Genomic DNA, 17,838 nt, shown 5'->3' with positions numbered 1-17,838 from the left:
TCCTCCGCCCTTTCCCCCCCGCCCCAAAAGGGTCAGTCACGAGGGGACATAGGTTCAAGGTGAGGGGCAAGAGGTTTAGGTGGGATGTGAGGAAAAACATTTTTACCCAGAGAGTGGTGAACGGTCTGGAATGCACTGCCTGGGAGGGTGGTGGAGGCGGGATGCCTCACATCCTTTAAAAAGTACTTGGATGAGCACTTGGCACATCATAACATTCAAGGCAATGGGCCAAGTGCTGGCAGATGGGATTAGGTGGGTGGCAGGTGTTTCTCAGGTGTCGGTACAGACTCGATGGGTCGAAGAGCCTCTTCTGCGCTGCATGATTCTATGATTCTATGGCTTCTGCATTCTGATTGGCTGGCAGCCCTCCAATTCCTCCACAGTGCTGCAGTGGCCAGAAGAGGCACGAAGTCCCAGGAACTGGAGGCCCAGGTAAGCGGCAGAGTTCCCAAGGTGGGGAGAATAGGGAATGCCTGGGTGGTCACAAGGGAGACAATCGGGGTCTTATAAGATAGGTCGGGGCAGGGGGTGCGGAGGGAGGTCAGGAGGTTTCTGGAACTTAAGGAGAGATTGCTCGCAGTCAGAAGGGGGTTTCCGGAGGAGGTGCACCCAACCCCTTCACACCCAGGATCCAATTATCTTCATTGACACATTTCCTCCCTTGAGCCAGTCTGAACACTGAGGCTGGTGAGAAACCTCAATGTAAAATTGCGGCCAGGTAAGGGCAGGAGGGAACCCTCTCTGCAATTTCATGCTCCCCCTCTGCCTCAGAGTCTACCGGGAGGGATGGGGGGAGGCAGAAAACTCTAGCCATAGTATTATAGCATCAAAGGAGGCCATTCTGCCCAACACATCTGTGCCCACTCTTTCACGGAGCTATCCAATCAGCACCATTCCCCTGTACTTTCCCTACAGCCTTTCAAATATTATATCCAATTGCCTTTTGAAAGTCAGTGTTGAATCTGTACTGGATGGCTTTGCTTTGTACAGATTAATGTGGGACTGAGTACAAAGTGATGTAAGAAGGAAAGTGGCCTACACCTAGGGTCAGTGTGGTTTTGGTTAGAGTCGCATTAAGACCTCAGATGGAGATTGGTCCTTGCCTATACCCTTTATTGTATACTTACAGATAGTTACAAGCAGTTAATAAAGACTTGGTACTAACACAGAGACCACAACTGAGGATTTATTGACACATTCTGTAACCGACACTATCTCGATGGGATCTGCTTCCCTTTCAGACAGTCCATTCCCGATGACAACTTGCTTTGGAAAAAAATTCATCTCATCTCCCACCTAGTTTTTTTGCCAATGATCTTAAATCTGTGTCCTCCTTAAAGCAGAATGAGTTTCTCCCTATCTTCTTCATCAAAACACCTTACATTTTTCAATGCCTCTGTTAAATCTATCTTAATTCTTCTCCAGCCTCTCTGCATTAACAGAAATCCCTCATATAACAGAACCATAGAATCCCTACAGAGTAGAAGAAAGCCCTTTGGCTCATTGGGTCTGCACTGATTCTCTGAAAGAGCAACTTTATGAGAATGCCCTATTCTCATAACCCCGTGCATTTACCATGGCCAATCCACCTAATCTGCATCTTTGGACACTGGGGGAGAATTTAGCATGCCAATCCACCTAACCTGCCCATCTTTGTATTGTGGGAGGAAACTGGAACACCCAGGGGAAACCCACGCAGACACGGGGAGAATGTGGAAACGCCGCACAGTCATCCGAGGCCGGAATTGAATCCAGGTCCCTGGCACTGTGAGGCAGCAGTGCTGACCACTGTGTCACTGTGCCGGCCCTTGTCCTATCTTTTACTGTTTGGGCAAACTACCTCTTGCGCCTTCTCCAAAGCAGTGATTGCTGTTTACAAAATGAAAGATTGGTTTTGGGAACTAGAATATTTTGTGTTTAAGTCTCTTAAGGTGGAATCTTGTCAGGCTGGCTGAGGTGGTTTTAGATGCGGGGCAAGAGGTGGTGGGAGGGTGGGTGGGGGTGCAGGGAAGTGATGAAAGTTGTGTGAGCGTTAACTCCCTCGGTACATTGCCCCCTATATTCGATTGTGCTGGAGCTTTAGGTGGCAATGAGAATTGACCACTCCACGGAGGTGGGAATCTCATTTGGGCACTTGACGGACATTTCCTGAACCTGTCGGCACCTTCGCAAATTGGACAGGCCTCTACTAAAACCAAGCCCCGGCAGCTGCCTGTTGGCAGGCTCCCAACAGCTGGCCGGGGCAAAGGTCATCAAAGCCTTCTCCCCACTCCCCCAATCACAGAGACTCTGGGATGAGAAGGGCACAGCCATGGCAACAAGCAATCCTTCAGAGGGTATCCCCCCCCCCCCACAGTAATAGCTCTGACAACTGCGGGCATTCTACCCTTTCATCATGCTTCAGAGAACACCTCCATTCTGAGGTACCCTCCCCATATCCTACCTGCCTCAGCGCCCACCTCTCCTGGCAGGGCTACCAGCCATCCAGCACTCTGGGTCCTTCCTCCCCATTCTTAATTGGCCAGCGAATATGGAGGTTGCCCGTTAATTGGCCGCTTCGTGGAGATTCCAACTGTACCTCTGACCCATGCAGGATCGAGACCTGAAAATGGTCCCAACCCCTGAGATTTTTCAAAGTGCATAAGATTCCACCCTCAGTGTCAGGGTCAAGCGTTCCAGAGTCAACTACAGCTTGAGTACCCCTTCCATCCATCAGTATGACTCAACTCCTTCCTCAGTAAGACATACTCGGGTTGTTACACTTTATCACAGCTTTGCCCTCACTGAATTTGATTGTTGGATTGGGGAACTTGGCAGAGTCAAAGGACATGTTGCAAAGTTGAAGACAGACCCACCCCATTTTGGATGGAAAACCTTGAATTTACCACGAGACATTCTGCCATTGCCGCGCTCCTTTGCCTGGGAAGAGGAAAATCTGTCTCCAAGTTCCATCATTACAGGTTTAGGTGCACACTGTGGTCCAAGTCCATTACGGTTAGTTATTTCCTCACATTAACTGGTGACACCAAAAGTGACGTTGCCCCCAGTCCCATTAAATGTTTATAAGTTCATAAGATATAGGAGCAGAATTAGGCCATTCAGCCCATCGAGTTCACTCCGCCATTCTATCATGGCTGATATGCTCCTCATCCCCATTTTCCTGCCTTCTCCCCATAACCCTTCAACCCATTACCAATTAAAAATCTGTCTAACTCCTCCTTAAATTTACTCACTGTCCCAGAATCCACCGCACTTTGTGATTCACAAACCTTTGAGAGAAGTAGTTTCTCCTCAACTCTGTTTTAAATTTGCTACCCCTTATCTTAAGACTATGACCTCTCATCCTAGAATGCCCCATAAGAGGACAGCACGGTGGCACAGTGGTTAGCACTGCTGCCTCGCAACGCCAGGGACCTGGGTTCAATTCCAGTCTTGGGTCACTGTCTGTGTGGAGTTTGCACATTCTCCCCATGTCTGCGTGGGTTTGCTCCAGGTGCTCTGGTTTCTTCCCACAGTCCAAAGATGTGCAGGTAAGGTGCGTTGACCATGCTAAATGCATGGGGTTAAGGGAACAGGGCGGAGGCAAAGGCCTGAATGGGATGCTCTTTTGGACAGTCGGTGCTGACTCGATGGGCTGAATGGCCTCCTTCTGCATTGTAGGAATTCTATTGTTAACCCTTCTCCGTTTGTGTCTGATATTTAAGTCTCAGCCTTGACTCAGTGGTAGCAGTAACATTTCTAAGTCAGAAGGCTCAATTTCTATTTTAGACAATGAGTATGTTAGCTGGGCTGTCAGTGCAGTGTTGGACTGAGGGAGATGTTGTCTTTGGAATGAGACATTAAACCTGAGGCCCTGTCTTTGCAAATGAATGCAAAGATCGAATGGTAGAATATCAGGAGAATTGTCCCTGGTGTCCAAACCAATATCAACATCACTAAAACAGGTTATTGAGTCACAGAGGTTTACAGCATGGAAACAAGCCCTTCAGTCCAACTTGTCCATGCTGCCCTTTTTTTTAAACCCCTAAGCTAATCCCAATTGCCCGCATTTGGCCCATATACCTCTATACGCATCTTAACTGTCTGAACGCTTTTTAAAAGATAAAATTGTACCCGCCTCTACTACTACCTCTGGCAGCTTGTTCCAGACACTCACCACTCTCTGTGTGAAAAAATTGCCCCTCTGGACCCTTTTGTATCTCTCCCCTCTCACCTTAAACCTATGCCCTCTAGTTTTAGACTTCCCTACCTTGGGGAAAAGATATTGACTATCTAGCTGATCTATGCCCCTCATTATTTTATAGACCTCTATAAGATCACCCCTTCGCCTCCTACGCTCCAGAGAAAAAAGTCCCAGTCTATCCAGCCTCTCCTTATAACTCAAACCATCAAGTCCCGGTAGCATCCTAGTAAATCTTTTCTGCACTCTTTCTAGTTTAATGATCTCCTTTCTACAATAGAGTGACCAGAACTGTACACAGGTTGTTTGGTCATTTATCTGATTGTTGTTGTGGGAGTTTGTTGTGTGCAATTTGGCTGCTACATTTCTTATATTACCATGGTAACTATCCTTCAAAAGTATTTCATTGGCTGCACAATGTTTTGGGATGTCCTGAAGTTGTGAAAGGTATAAATGAAAGATTATTGCTTTTTTTTTCCTTTTGTTCATTATTTTATTCCGTCACCCAGCCTTGCAGCACTGAAAGGAGGGAAGCACAGGAAATCCGCAGAGATATTAGCTGCTTCAGCCCATTTACTGCGGAAACCTTCATCCGCGCTTTACTTACTGCTAGACTCAACTGCTTTAATTCACTCTCAGCTGCCCTCTTACCGTTGATCCTCCATAGAGTTTAACCCATCCAAAGTTCTACTTGAATCACACCAAGTTCTCTTCACCCATCACCCCTGTGCTGAACTGGGCTACATTTCTGGGTCACAGAAATGCCTCAAATATAAAATTCTTATTCTGGTGTTCAAATCCCTCAATGACCTCATCCCTCCCTATCTCTGTAACTTTCCTTCAGCCCTGTGATCTTTCAAGAATCACCGTGGGGTGGCATGGTGGCACAGTGGTTAGCACTGCTGTCTCAGAGCGCCAGGGACCCAGGTTCAATTCTGGCCTTGGGTAACTGTGTGGAGTCTGCACGTTCTCCCCGTGTCTGCGTGGATTTCCTCTGGGTGCTCCGGTTTCCTCCCACAGTCCAAAGATGTGCAGGGTAGGTTGATTGGCCATGCTAAATTGCCTCTTAGTGTCAGGGGGATTAGCAGGGTAAATACATGGGGTTGTGAGGAGAGGGCCTGGGCCTGATTGTTGTCGGTGCAGACTCGCTGGTTCAAATAGCCTCTTTCTGCACTGCAGGATGCTATGATTCTATTCCATGAATGAGATCTATGCTCTATTTAAACTAAGGATTGCAGACAAAGCTCTCAATAAGATGCTTTTGCTTTTATCTCAGGGATATTCAGGGCTGCAATGACACACATCCCAGTGGGACCCAACTGCAATGTAATTGGGTACGTGTTGCATTTGAACTAAATTCCATTTCCAGTCCTTTAGGCAGACTGTGAGCTGTCATGTTGGAGCTATCAGAGGGGGCAGTTCGCTTCTTGGGAGTTAACCCTCGAGTTATTTACTCACATTTCTTGTTGCAGTTCAGGTACACAACAGCATTGCCAAAACATATCTCACTGGAAGGCAAAAAGAATGAAATCATTTAACGCAATGTCACTTTCACTCCTTGTGACTGCACGCTGACACACAGGAAGCCACCCATAGCATCAATTACAAATGTCAACATCACTCTCAATCAGACGACTGAGAAACAGAGTACATTTTTACAGCAGAAGCAATGTGCGATCTCACTTTCTTCACACATCTCAGTTCCTCCCATGAAGCTGTTGATTCACACTAAGATGAGGACCTGCACTCTAGCATTCTCGCCCTGTACCTCTCTGCCTACCAATCCATACCAAACTCCCTTAAATCCACCTCTCTGACCAGGGTTTTTGGTTACCCTTCCTAATCTGCCCTTTAGCTTGGAAGCCACAAGGTCCAGTTGGTATTGCTGATTGCACATCCCAGTATGACAAGACTTTGCATCTCTACCTGGGATGTTGTAAAATCTGTGGATTGGAGTATTTGCTCAGGGTTTCCTTAGCAGTGAAACAGTTCTTTCTGGTTGTATCACAGCTTGGTATGGCTCCTGCTCTGCCCAAGACCGCAAGGAACTACAAAAGGTCGTAAATGTAGCCCAATCCATCACGCATAGCAGGCTCTCATCCATTGACTCTGTTTACATTTCCCGCTGCCTCGGCAAAGCAGCCAGCATAATTAAGGACCCCGTGCACCCCGGACATTCTCTCTTTCACCTTCTGTCTTCGAGAAAAAGATACAAAAGTCTGAGGTCATGTACCAACCGACTCAAGAACAGCTTCTTCCCTGGTGCTGTCAGACTTTTGAATGGACTTACCTTGCATTAAGTTGATCTTTCTCTACACCCTTGCTATGACTGTAACACTACATTCTACACTCTCTCCTTTCCTTCTCTATGAATGGTATGTTTTATCTGTATAGCGCGCAAGAAACAATCCTTTCCATGTATGTTCATACATGTGACAATAATAAATCAAATCAAACCAAATCAAATCAAATCAAAATCAATGACTTGCTGCTGAGAATCTAACCGTAGGCTGTACTCCTCCAGTGTCAGTCCATGTATAGTGTTACAGCAATGACAGAGACAGAGAATGGGTAGAGAAAAGCTTACAGGAGAGACAGTTTGTTTAAAACAGTTACTGCCAGGTTCTGAAAGAAGCAAGAGATGTCTTTCGATCTCCCGCTGTCTGTCTCTCTCTCTCTGGAGGTTGCTGTTTGGGGCTGTCAGAAGACAGGTATCTACTCTCTCTCTCTCTCCAGAAGTGTTAAAAAAGCTCTCGGACTATTAACAAGCACCAGCACATAAGCTGGTGATGTTTGCTCACTCACTTTGAAGAGGAGTTTCAGTCTATAAGAGGAATATTGCTTGAATTGGAGCTAATAGAGATAGGTTAGCAGTTAAGAATTGTATCTTGTCATATTTAAGTATTTCAGTTGGTAAATGTTAAGCTAATTATAGTTAAACTGTATTGTTAAATAAAGTTTATTTTGAAGTGTGCCAATAGAATCACATCTGGAGAGAAACCTTACGCATTAATTCCAAAATAGAAAATCTATTGGGGGTCTAGTCAGGCTTCATAATATACTTTGGGGTTTCTGATCCACACAGCCATCTCAAGGGCAACCTCAGATGGACAATAAACTCTGACCTTCCCAGCAATGCCCACATCCCATTAATCACTTAAAATGTGTTTCAACTACCTTGGTAAAAGTGCTGGGCCTCCATTTGGATTCTTATCCACTTTTACAAAGGGCTCATTGCCATCAGCAGGAGTTGTTGATGTTTTATTGATGTTCCTGTCGGCGTGAGAATGAAAGATTAAATGAAAGATTTAGTAATCACGCAAGTTTAAAAATCACTCAAGCTGCTATGAGAGAAACCAGAGGTCTTTATTAAAGCCAACCCAGATAAGCATCAAGGCCTAGATACAAGGGAGGAAACCATAGAATATAGGTTTGTTTATCTAAAAAAGGCCCTTAGGTGGAGAGATTTCATTAAATCAGACATCTGGACATGGGAGAGGTAATTGGTATCAACAAATCCAGACACAAGCTGGGATGTCGAGGACAACCTGTAACAATAATGAATTAGGTTAGCTAAAATTATTAAGTATTCATACTGATTGGATATTATAATTAAGCAGGTGTGTAATTATTGTTTTATTATCTGTATCTTATGCATGATGTAATCTTAATAAATAGTTGTGAGTGGATAGAGATAACTCATATACCTTGATTGGTATTTGTAATTACTTATAACTGAATTTGAAACTATATCTGCTTGTGTGTTCCTGTATTCTGTACTCTGGCTAGTTACAGACTGTGACCTGTTACTTTCCAGGGTCCTAGCTATAGTTTGCATTAAAACAGCTGTTAAGAGAACTCCATGACTTGGTCTGGTTACATAAAGGGAACAAATTTGAAATCAATCAAAATGCTGAACATCAAAGCCCGCAACACTAAACAAATGCTTTAAAACACTTCCACTTTCTTTTCATTTATCAAGATTTAAGGCCTACTTTTATGCGCACACAATGTGAAATGATAAACTGTAAATATAAACTTTAAAGTATAAACCCAAAAAGGATACTTGTCTGCAACACAAAATAGAGTTAAGAGGTCAAGTGACCATGTCTCCTTGCTCTCTCCGGGGATAGAACTTAGAATCCCTACAGTATAGAAGGAGGCCATCCAGCTCATTGAGCCTGCACTGACAACAATGCCACCCAGGACCTATCTCCGTAACCCTACATATTCATCTCACTAATCCCCCTGATACTAAGGGACAATTTAGCATGGCCAATCAACCTAACCCATACATCTTTGGCTGTGGGAGGAAACCAGAGTACCCCGTAGGAAACCCACACAGACACGGGGAGAACGTACAAACTTCACACAGACAGTCACCCGAGGCCGGAATTGAACCCGGTTCCCTGGCACTGTGAGGCAGCAGTGCTAACCACTGTGCCATTGTTCTGTTCCTCATTGATCTTATTAAAATGTATAAAATTCTGACAGGGTTGGACAAACTGGATGCAGAAGTATTGCTTTCCCTGTCTTGGAGGGGATTCTAGAACAAGAGGTCACAGTCTGACTGTATAGGTTGTGCAATTAATCTTTGGAATTCTCTACCCCAGAAGGCTGTGGAGGCCTTCTCTGAATATATTTTAGATAGAGTTATGTTTCTGGACACTAAAGACATCAATATTGGGAGAGAATGAGAGTACGGTGTTGAGATAAAGGATCAGGCGTGATCATACTGAATAGTACAGCAGGCTCAAAGGGCTGAATGGCCTACTCCTGCTCCTATTTTTTATGTTTCTAATTGCATCCTTGCATTGCTTCAAATCTTCATCCCAAGGAAAAGTAAATGTAAGAAAGAAATCTTGAAACTGTGCTACTTTTAGAATCACTGGCTTTATCTGAGTGTGTTTAGAATCATAGAAACCCTACAGTGCAGAAAGAGGCCATTTGGCCCATTGAGTCTGCACCGAACACAATCCCACCCAGGCCCTACCCCCATACCCCTACATATTTTACCCACTAATCCCTCTAACCTACGCATCTCAGGACACTAAGGGGCAATTTTAGCTTGGCCAATCAACCTAACCCGCACATCTTTGGAGTGTGGGAGGAAACCGGAGCACCCGGAGGAAACCCACGCAGACACGAGGAGAATGTGCAAACTCCACACAGACAGTGACCCGAGCTGGGAATTGAACCCCGGACCCTAGAGCTGTGAAGCAGCAGTGCTAACCACTGTGCTACCGTGCCGCCCCTGTGTGAATGTGAGCACAAGTATAGTTGTGTATATTCAGGTGTTGAGCAATAAACATTTATCTTTCTTTTAAAACTTACGCGAAAACCTGTCACTTGCCTGCTCCTGACAAGTAAAGCACTCAGAAGGAAAAAAACTATTTTTTTTCAAATATAGTGGTCATGTGAAAACCAAAGGGGAGTTCTGCTTATCATTTCTCCTCTGTCTGTAACACTAGCCTTTCCTGCTCTGCAGGTTCTCTGTGTGGTGAACTTCTCTATTGACCCAACTCATTCCACCCAATGAAGACATGGAAATGTGGAGGACAGAACACCAGCAAAACAGTCTGAGTGAAGGTTTGTGGACAAGCCCACCTCAGCTGGCCCTCTCAGGAACATAACTTATAAAAGAAAGAATTTGCATTTATCTAGCACCTAATACAACCTGAAGATGTTAGAACATAGAACATAGAAAGCCACAGCACAAACAGGCCCTTCGGCCCACAGGTTGCGCCGATCACATCCCCACCTCTAGGCCTATCTATAGCCCTCAATCCCATTAAATCCCATGTACTCATCCAGAAGTCTCTTAAAAGACCCCAACGAGTTTGCCTCCACCACCACCGACGTCAGCCGATTCCACTCACCCACCACCCTCTGAGTGAAAAACTTACCCCTGACATCTCCTCTGTACCTACCCCCCAGCACCTTAAACCTGTGTCCTCTCGTAGCAACCATTTCAGCCCTTGGAAATAGCCTCTGAGAGTCTACCCTATCCAGACCTCTCAACATCTTGTAAACCTCTATCAGGTCACCTCTCATCCTTCGTCTCTCCAGGGAGAAGAGACCAAGCTCCCTCAACCTATCCTCATAAGGCATGCCCCCCAATCCAGGCAACATCCTTGTAAATCTCCTCTGCACCCTTTCAATGGCTTCAACATCTTTCCTGTAATGAGGTGACCAGAACTGCGCGCAGTACTCCAAGTGGGGTCTAACCAGGGTCCTATAAAGCTGCAGCATTATCTCCCGACTCCTAAACTCAATCCCTCGATTAATGAAGGCCAGTACGCCGTACGCCTTCTTGACCGCATCCTCCACCTGCGAGGCCGATTTAAGAGTCCTATGGACCCGGACCCCAAGGTCCTTCTGATCCTCTACACTGCTAAGAATGGTACCCTTCATATTATATTGCTGCTTCATCCCATTGGATCTGCCAAAATGGATCACCATACACTTATCCGGGTTGAAGTCCATCTGCCACTTCTCCGCCCAGTCTTGCATTCTATCTATGTCTCGCTGCAACTTCTGACATCCCTCCAAACTATCCACAACACCACCTACCTTGGTGTCGTCAGCAAACTTACCAACCCATCCCTCCACTTCCTCATCCAGGTCATTTATGAAAATGACAAACAGCAAGGGTCCCAGAACAGATCCCTGGGGCACTCCACTGGTCACTGACCGCCATGCAGAGAAAGACCCCTCCACAGCCACTCTCTGCCTTCTGCAGGCAAGCCAGTTCTGGATCCACAAGGCAACAGCCCCTTGGATCCCATGCCCTCTCACTTTCTCAAGAAGTCTTGCATGGGGGACCTTATCGAACGCCTTGCTGAAGTCCATATAGACCACATCCACCGCTCTTCCTTCGTCAATGTGTTTGGTCACATTTTCAAAGAACTCAACCAGGCTCGTAAGGCACGACCTGCCCTTGACAAAGCCGTGCTGACTACTTTTGATCATACTAAACTTCTCTAGATGATCATAAATCCTGTCTCTCAGGATCCTCTCCATCAACTTACCAACCACTGAGGTTAGACTCACCGGTCGGTAATTTCCCGGGCTGTCCCTAAAGTGTTCTAAAGTGCTTTCAGGCTATTTCATTCTTGAATCAAAGTCACTGTTGTCATGGAAATAAGGCCGCCACTTTAAATGCGACAAGTTTGGGCGGCATGGTGGCACAATGGTTAGCACTACTGCTTTGCAGCGCCAGGGACCCAGGTTCGATTCCGGCCTTGGGTGACTGTGTGGAGTCTGCACGTTCTCCTGTGTCTGCGTGGGTTTCCTCCAGTGGTCCAGTTTCCTCCCACAGTCCAAAGATGTGCTGGTTAGGTGAATTGGCCATGCTAAATTGCCCCTTAGTGTGAGGGGGATTAGCATGGTAAATACACGGGGTTACAGGGATAGGGACTGGGTGGGATTGTAGTCAGTGCAGGCTCGATGGGCCTAATGGCCTCCTTCTGTACTATAGGGATTCTATTCTTTTCTATTCTAGTTCCCACAAAACCAACAGATATTCTCCTGGCAGTCATTTTATCTTCTGAGGTTGGCAGAGCAGTAAATATTGGTCCAAGATACAGGGAGGACCACCCTCTTCTTCTTTGTGTCCTTCTGAGAGGTTAGATGGAGCCTTTGCTTAATGTCTCACACAGGAAATGTCACCTCTGGCAATGCAGCACTCCTTCAGTGCTGCACTGGGAGTGTCAGCCGAGATTATGGCTGGGATTCTCCGATCTCCTTCGCCCTATCAGCGCTGCCAGCGAGAATGGAGAATTTGGCGCTCAGTCAAAATTCCATTCTCAGCAGTGGAACCGGAGAATCTCAGCTATGGGCGAGACTGGAGAATTCAAGCGACATGTTCAAATGTCTGGTTTGGTGGCTGGAACCCACCAGAATCTTCCTCCTCCCAATTTGAGAGTCCGTGATTTACCATCCATATAGTTAATAGGAAATTCTGGGGCCAAGAATTGGGTCGATCCCTGAAATCCCAGCATGCAACTCCGAGACTACGAGCAGGAAAGGACAAAAAAAACCTTCAATGAATTGTGGAGAAGGAACAAGAATATTGTAAAAATACATGGCTAGATAAAGTGAGCGTTTGAAAGACAGTTGATGCAATTTAACATAACTACTACACTGAAGACATAACAATGACAGTTGAGAGTAAAAGGTTGATTTTCAAAGCCTAGGTTAGCAGTCAGTTTCCACGAAGCGACAACTGTTAGTGACACTGCCGGTGATTGCTCCCATTCAGTGGGGCACCGTGGAGATTTGATGGAAATTTAGACTCCAGTTAAGCTATCAAAAAAAAAGGTTTCCAGATACAAATAGTGATCAAAAGGTTAACAGAATGTACTCCTCACCGTAAGATACTTAGAATATAAAACTTGCAGAGAGGCTATGAGTAGTGGGGAAGGTTGGTCAGATGACAGCTGAAATTTTGGCAGGACATTTCTTCTTAATCTATCCTGATTCACCATGGTAACCTTAAAGGAATACAAGGTAAACAGGGTTTCGGTGCATAAAATAAAAACTGAAATGCTGGATAAACCCAGCAGGTCTGGCAGCATCTGTGGAGACAAAACAAGGTTAACATTCCAAGTCTACATAACTCCTCTTCAGAACTGAAGAGAGGGAGAAATGTGATAAATTATATAGTTAGAGGGGAGGGTGGAGGAGAGGGAGCAGAATAGAAGGTCAGGGATAGGTTGGGGCTCAGGAGAGATTGACAAAAATGTCATTGATACAAGACAAAGGAATGTTAATGGCAGCATTAAGGATTAAAGAAGGTGCTGGCAGTTTAAGTTTATTTATTAGTGTCACAAGTAGGCTTACATTAACACTGCAATGAAGTTACTGTGAAGATCCCCTCGTTGCCACACTAAGGCGCCTGTTCGGGTACACTGAGGGAGAACTTAGCATGGCCAATCCACCTAACCAGCACGTCTTTCAGACTGTGGGAGGAAACCAGAGCACCCGGAGGAAACCCATGCAGACACGGGGGGCCTTATTTTACCGTTTTGATTCTAAATTCCAAATTGATACTAGTGTTAGGGGGTCTAGCAGGGTAAATGTGTGGGGTTACGGGGATAGGGCTTGGGTGGGATTGTGGTCTGTACAGACTTAAAGTTTAAATTTTTTTTTTAAGTTAAAAATTTATTTATTATTGTCATAAGTAGGTTTACACTAACACTACAATTAAGTTACTGTGAAAATTCCCTGGTCGCTACACTCCGGGTACACTGAGGGAGAATTTAGCATGGCCAATGCACCTAGCCAGCACGTCTTTCAGACTGTAGGAGGAAATCGGAGCACCCGGAGGAAAACCGCGCAGACACGGGGAGAATGTGCAGACTCCACACAGACAGACACCCAAGCTGGGAATCGAACCCGGGTCCCTGGCATTGTGAGACAGCAGTGCCAACCACTGTGGCATCGTGCCGCCCCAGTAATATAAAGGTAAAATAGCAGATGTGTTAATTCGGGAACAAGGCATAGTGTAAGAAAAACTGGTGACAGGTAGTACTGTATGGGGTTGTTGGGGCGATGGGGTGGGCAAGAGGCAGGGTGTGGGGATGGTACATTGGGACAAACAAATATAACAAGGGGTCAAGGTGGAGAGGAACGTTCACAGTCTAAACCCAACGTTGAGTCCAGATGGCTGCACTGTGGCCTCATCAGAAATTGAGATGTTGTTCCTTCAGTTTGCATTGGGCTTCACTGGAGTACTGCAGCAAGCCAATGATGGACATGTGGGCATGAGAGCAAGATGGTGAGTTGAAATGGCAAATGACAGGAAGGTTGGGTGTCATGCTTGTGGACCCAAGTTCTAATGCCATCATGGCAGATGGTGGAATTTGAATTCAATAAAAAAAATCTGGAATTAAGAATCTACTGATGACCATGAAACCATTGTCGATTGTTGGAAAAATCCAGCTGGTTCACTAATATCCTTTAGGGAAGGAAATCTGCCGTCCTTACCTGGTCTGACCTATATGTGACTCCAGAGCCACGCCAAGTGGTTGACTCTCAACTGCCTCCTCAAGGGTAACTAGGGATGGGCAATAAATGCTGGCCAGCCAGCCACACCCATGTCCCACAAATGAATTTTTAAAAGGTGTTTGAAAATAAGAATGAGAATTTTAAAATCGAGGCATTACTGGACCAGGAAACAGTGTGTACGAGAGCGATAGATGAATGAAACTGAGAAAAGCGGTCACCCAGTCTGCGTTTAGTCTCCCTGTAGAGGAGACCACATTGGAAGCAGTGAATACAGTGGACCAAATTGAATAAAAGCGTGGATTCTTGGACAGTGAGGAGAGGGGATGTAAAGGGAGAGGAGTTGCACCTTCTGCGGTTGCATGAGGAGATGCCGTGGGAAAGGAATGAATGGTGGGGGTGATGGATGAGTGGACCAGGGTGTCATTGACAGAGTGGTACATGCAGAATGCTGACAGGACGGTGCGTGGAAGATGTGTTTCATGGTGGCATCATGTTGGAGTTAGTGGAAATGGCAGAGAATGATCTATTGAATGTGGAGGCTGCAGGGGTGAAAGGTGAGGACAAGAGGGACCCTACCATGGTTCTGAAAGGGAGGACAAAAGGTGAAGACAGAGGTGCGGAAGGTAGGTTTGGAACGGTTGAGTGCCCTGTCAAACACAGTGAGGAGGAAGTCTCAGTTCAGGAAAAGGTAAACAAATCCGAGGCACTGTTTCCGAAGGTGGCATCATTGGAACTGAGGGTGCAGAGGCGGAGAAACTGGGAGGATGGGATGGAGTCCTTACAGGGAGTGGGAGTGAGGAGCAGTAGTCGAGGTAGCTGTGGAAATTGATGGGTTTGTAATGAATATTGGCAGTCAGTTTATTGCCTGAAATGGAGACGGAGAGGTCATGGAAAATAATTGCTTGAGATAGACCATGTGAAGATGAGAGAGGGGGGGGAAATAGAAGCTACATTGATAAATCTCCAGGTCCAGATGAGAGCGCGAAGTGGCACCAAAAAGCATTGATGGAACAGAAAAAGAGTTGCAGGAGAGGGCGTGAGTAGGACTGGAACAAGGAATGTTCCACATCCCCCACAAAAAAAACAAGCATTACTGGGGCCCATCCGGGTACCCATAGCCACAACTTTTATTTGCAGGATGTGCGACAAGTTAAAGGAGAAATTGTTGAATGTATTGAGAATATTGTGTGCATGGAGTGCTTTCCTGGCTGGTCTCCTGCCTTGTACCCTTTTGAATCATCCAAAACACTACTGCCCATATCCCAATTCTTTGCAGTTTCTTTCATCTATCGCTCCTGTACACACTGTTTCCTTGTCCAGTAATCCTTTGGTTTTAAAATTCTCACTCTTATTTTCAAACACTTTTTTTATTCATTCATGGGACATGGAGGTCTCTGGCTGGCCAGCATTTATTGCCCATCCCTAATTGTCTGAGGGCAGTTGAGATTGCTGTGGCTCTGAGTCACATGTAGGCCAGACTGGGTAAGGACAGCAGATTTCTCCTTAAAGGACATTAGTGAACCAGCTGGGTTTTTCTGACAATCTACAATGGTTTCATGGCCATCAGTAGACTCTTCCAGATTTTAAAAAATTGAATTCAAATTCCACCATCTGACGTGACGGGATTTGAAACAGGGTCTTCAGAACATTCGTTCAGTTGCTGGATTCATAGTCTATTGATAATACCACTAGGCCATCGCTTCCCCCCACTTCTGTGGTCTTTTCTTTCCCAGTGTCTGTGACCTCCTCCACCCAGCTCTACTACTCTCCAAGATCACCGCCCACCTCTATATGGACTCTATCGCATCCTAGAATTTCAATGCTTAACCATTGGTAGTCATTTCTTCAGCTGCCGAGGCCCAAATCTCTGAAATGTCCTCACTAAAACTCTTCACCCCGTTTTCCCTTACTCCTCCTTTGATCCCCAAAAACCTATCCAGTTGACCTGGTTTTGGGGCATCTCTTCTGATATCTCCTCAGTGTAATATGGCTCAATGTAAAACTGTTTCTGATGATGTTCCCATGGAGTATATTGGAATGTTTGATTACATTAAAGGTGCGATATAAATACAAATTACTACTGCCTAAAGTTTTTACACAATATGACTAAATGCCAATGAAGAAACTATACTTTACCTAAAGCCCAATTCCACACATAGTAAAGTTGATATCTTCTCTGACCAATTGTCTGCACATGCTGAGAACCATTGAGTCTTCATCTTGAACTGCACCAACCCATCACTGCTCTGAGATCCATTCAACAGGCGCACTGGAGGTTTGAACAGAAAATGAGGAACTGAAAACTTTCACAAGAATCACAGAGGGGAATGGGTATTCAATAGTGAGGATGCTTGGAGGCTCATTGAGCTGGAGGGATGTTCACACTGGCCATGGTGTAATGAATCGCTGTAATATCCTAATAAGGGGTTGTGGGTTTTAAACAAAAAGAAAAAGATATGATTTGCATATGTAGATTCAAACTGACAATGACAAGGTTTAGTGTAAGAGCTCTTGTCTATACAGAGTAGAAACTGAACCTAAACAACCACCTGTGAAACACCCTAATGGTATCATCATCAAATCATGTTATCTGCTCTTCAAGCAATCATGCAATTACTTCAATTTATAACAATCGCTGCTCCAAGAACAACTCACAGCAGTGTCCTAGGCAGAACTATCATCAGCCCCTTCAGCAATGATCTTCCTCCAACACAATATCAGACATGGGGATGTTCGCTGATGATTGCACAGTGTACGGCTCCATTCACAACATCTTGTCCACTGAAGCTGTCTGTGCCCGCGTGCAAGAAAACCAGGGTAACATTCAGGCTTCAGAGGTTTGCAGCATGGAAACAGGCCCTTTGACCCAACTTGTCCATGTTGCCCAGCTTTTACCACCAAGCAAGTCCCAATTGCTTACATTTGGCCCATATCCCTCTATACCCATCTTACCCGTGCAACTGTCTAAATTCTTTGTGAAAGACAAAATTGTACCCGTCTCTACTACTGCCTCTGGCAGCTTGGTCCAGACACTCACCACCCTCTGAGTGAAAAAATTGCCCCTCTGGACCCTTTTGTATCTCTCCCCTCTCACCTTAAACCAATGCCCTCTAGTTTTAGACTCCCCTACCTTTGGGAAAAGATATTGACTATCTAGCTGATCTATGCCCCTCATTATTTTATAGACCTCTATAAGATCACCTCAAGCCTCCTACACTCCAGGGAAAAAAGTCCCAATCTGTCCAGCCTCTCCTTATAACTCAAACCATTAAATCCCGGTAGCATCCTAGTAAATCTTTTCTGCACTCTTTCTACTTTAATAATATCCTTTCTCGGGCTGATGGGTGGCATGAACATTTGTGCCATGTAAGTGCCAGACAATTGATATCTCCAGCATCTCCCCTTGACGATGAACACCATTATCATGGCTGAATCTTCCACCATCAGAACACTAGGGTTGCCATTGACCAGAAACCAGACTAAACCACCTTCTAAAGGGTAATTAGGGATGAACAATAAATGCTGGTCTGGCTATGCGATGCTCACACTCCATGAATGAACAAAGAAATACATTTAGCCATTTCAGGTACCTGAGGGAAAATTTCAACTCAAATCTCTGCTAGGAGACTGAGCGAGTGAGCAGTTAA

At 45.4% G+C, this 17,838-nt stretch overlaps 1 protein-coding gene across 1 annotated transcript in view; it reads right to left on the bottom strand.

The window, feature by feature from the left end:
- The window catches only part of tmprss15 (transmembrane serine protease 15), a 97,408-nt gene that overhangs the window by 10,327 nt on the left and 69,243 nt on the right, over positions 1 to 17,838 (bottom strand). Inside the window, exons 20-22 of the mRNA XM_078231911.1 lie at positions 16,328 to 16,460; positions 7,358 to 7,453; positions 5,639 to 5,688 (exon numbers count right to left, since the gene is read on the bottom strand). Coding sequence (XP_078088037.1) covers positions 5,639 to 5,688; positions 7,358 to 7,453; positions 16,328 to 16,460 — 279 coding nt within the window. The remainder of the gene's footprint in view (positions 1 to 5,638; positions 5,689 to 7,357; positions 7,454 to 16,327; positions 16,461 to 17,838) is intronic.

The sequence above is a fragment of the Mustelus asterias genome, chromosome 17 (assembly GCF_964213995.1).
Source record: "Mustelus asterias chromosome 17, sMusAst1.hap1.1, whole genome shotgun sequence".
NCBI classification, from domain to species: Eukaryota; Metazoa; Chordata; class Chondrichthyes; order Carcharhiniformes; family Triakidae; genus Mustelus; species Mustelus asterias.
Note: the sequence above shows the minus strand (reverse complement) of the source record. Positions and strands in the feature narration are given on the sequence as shown.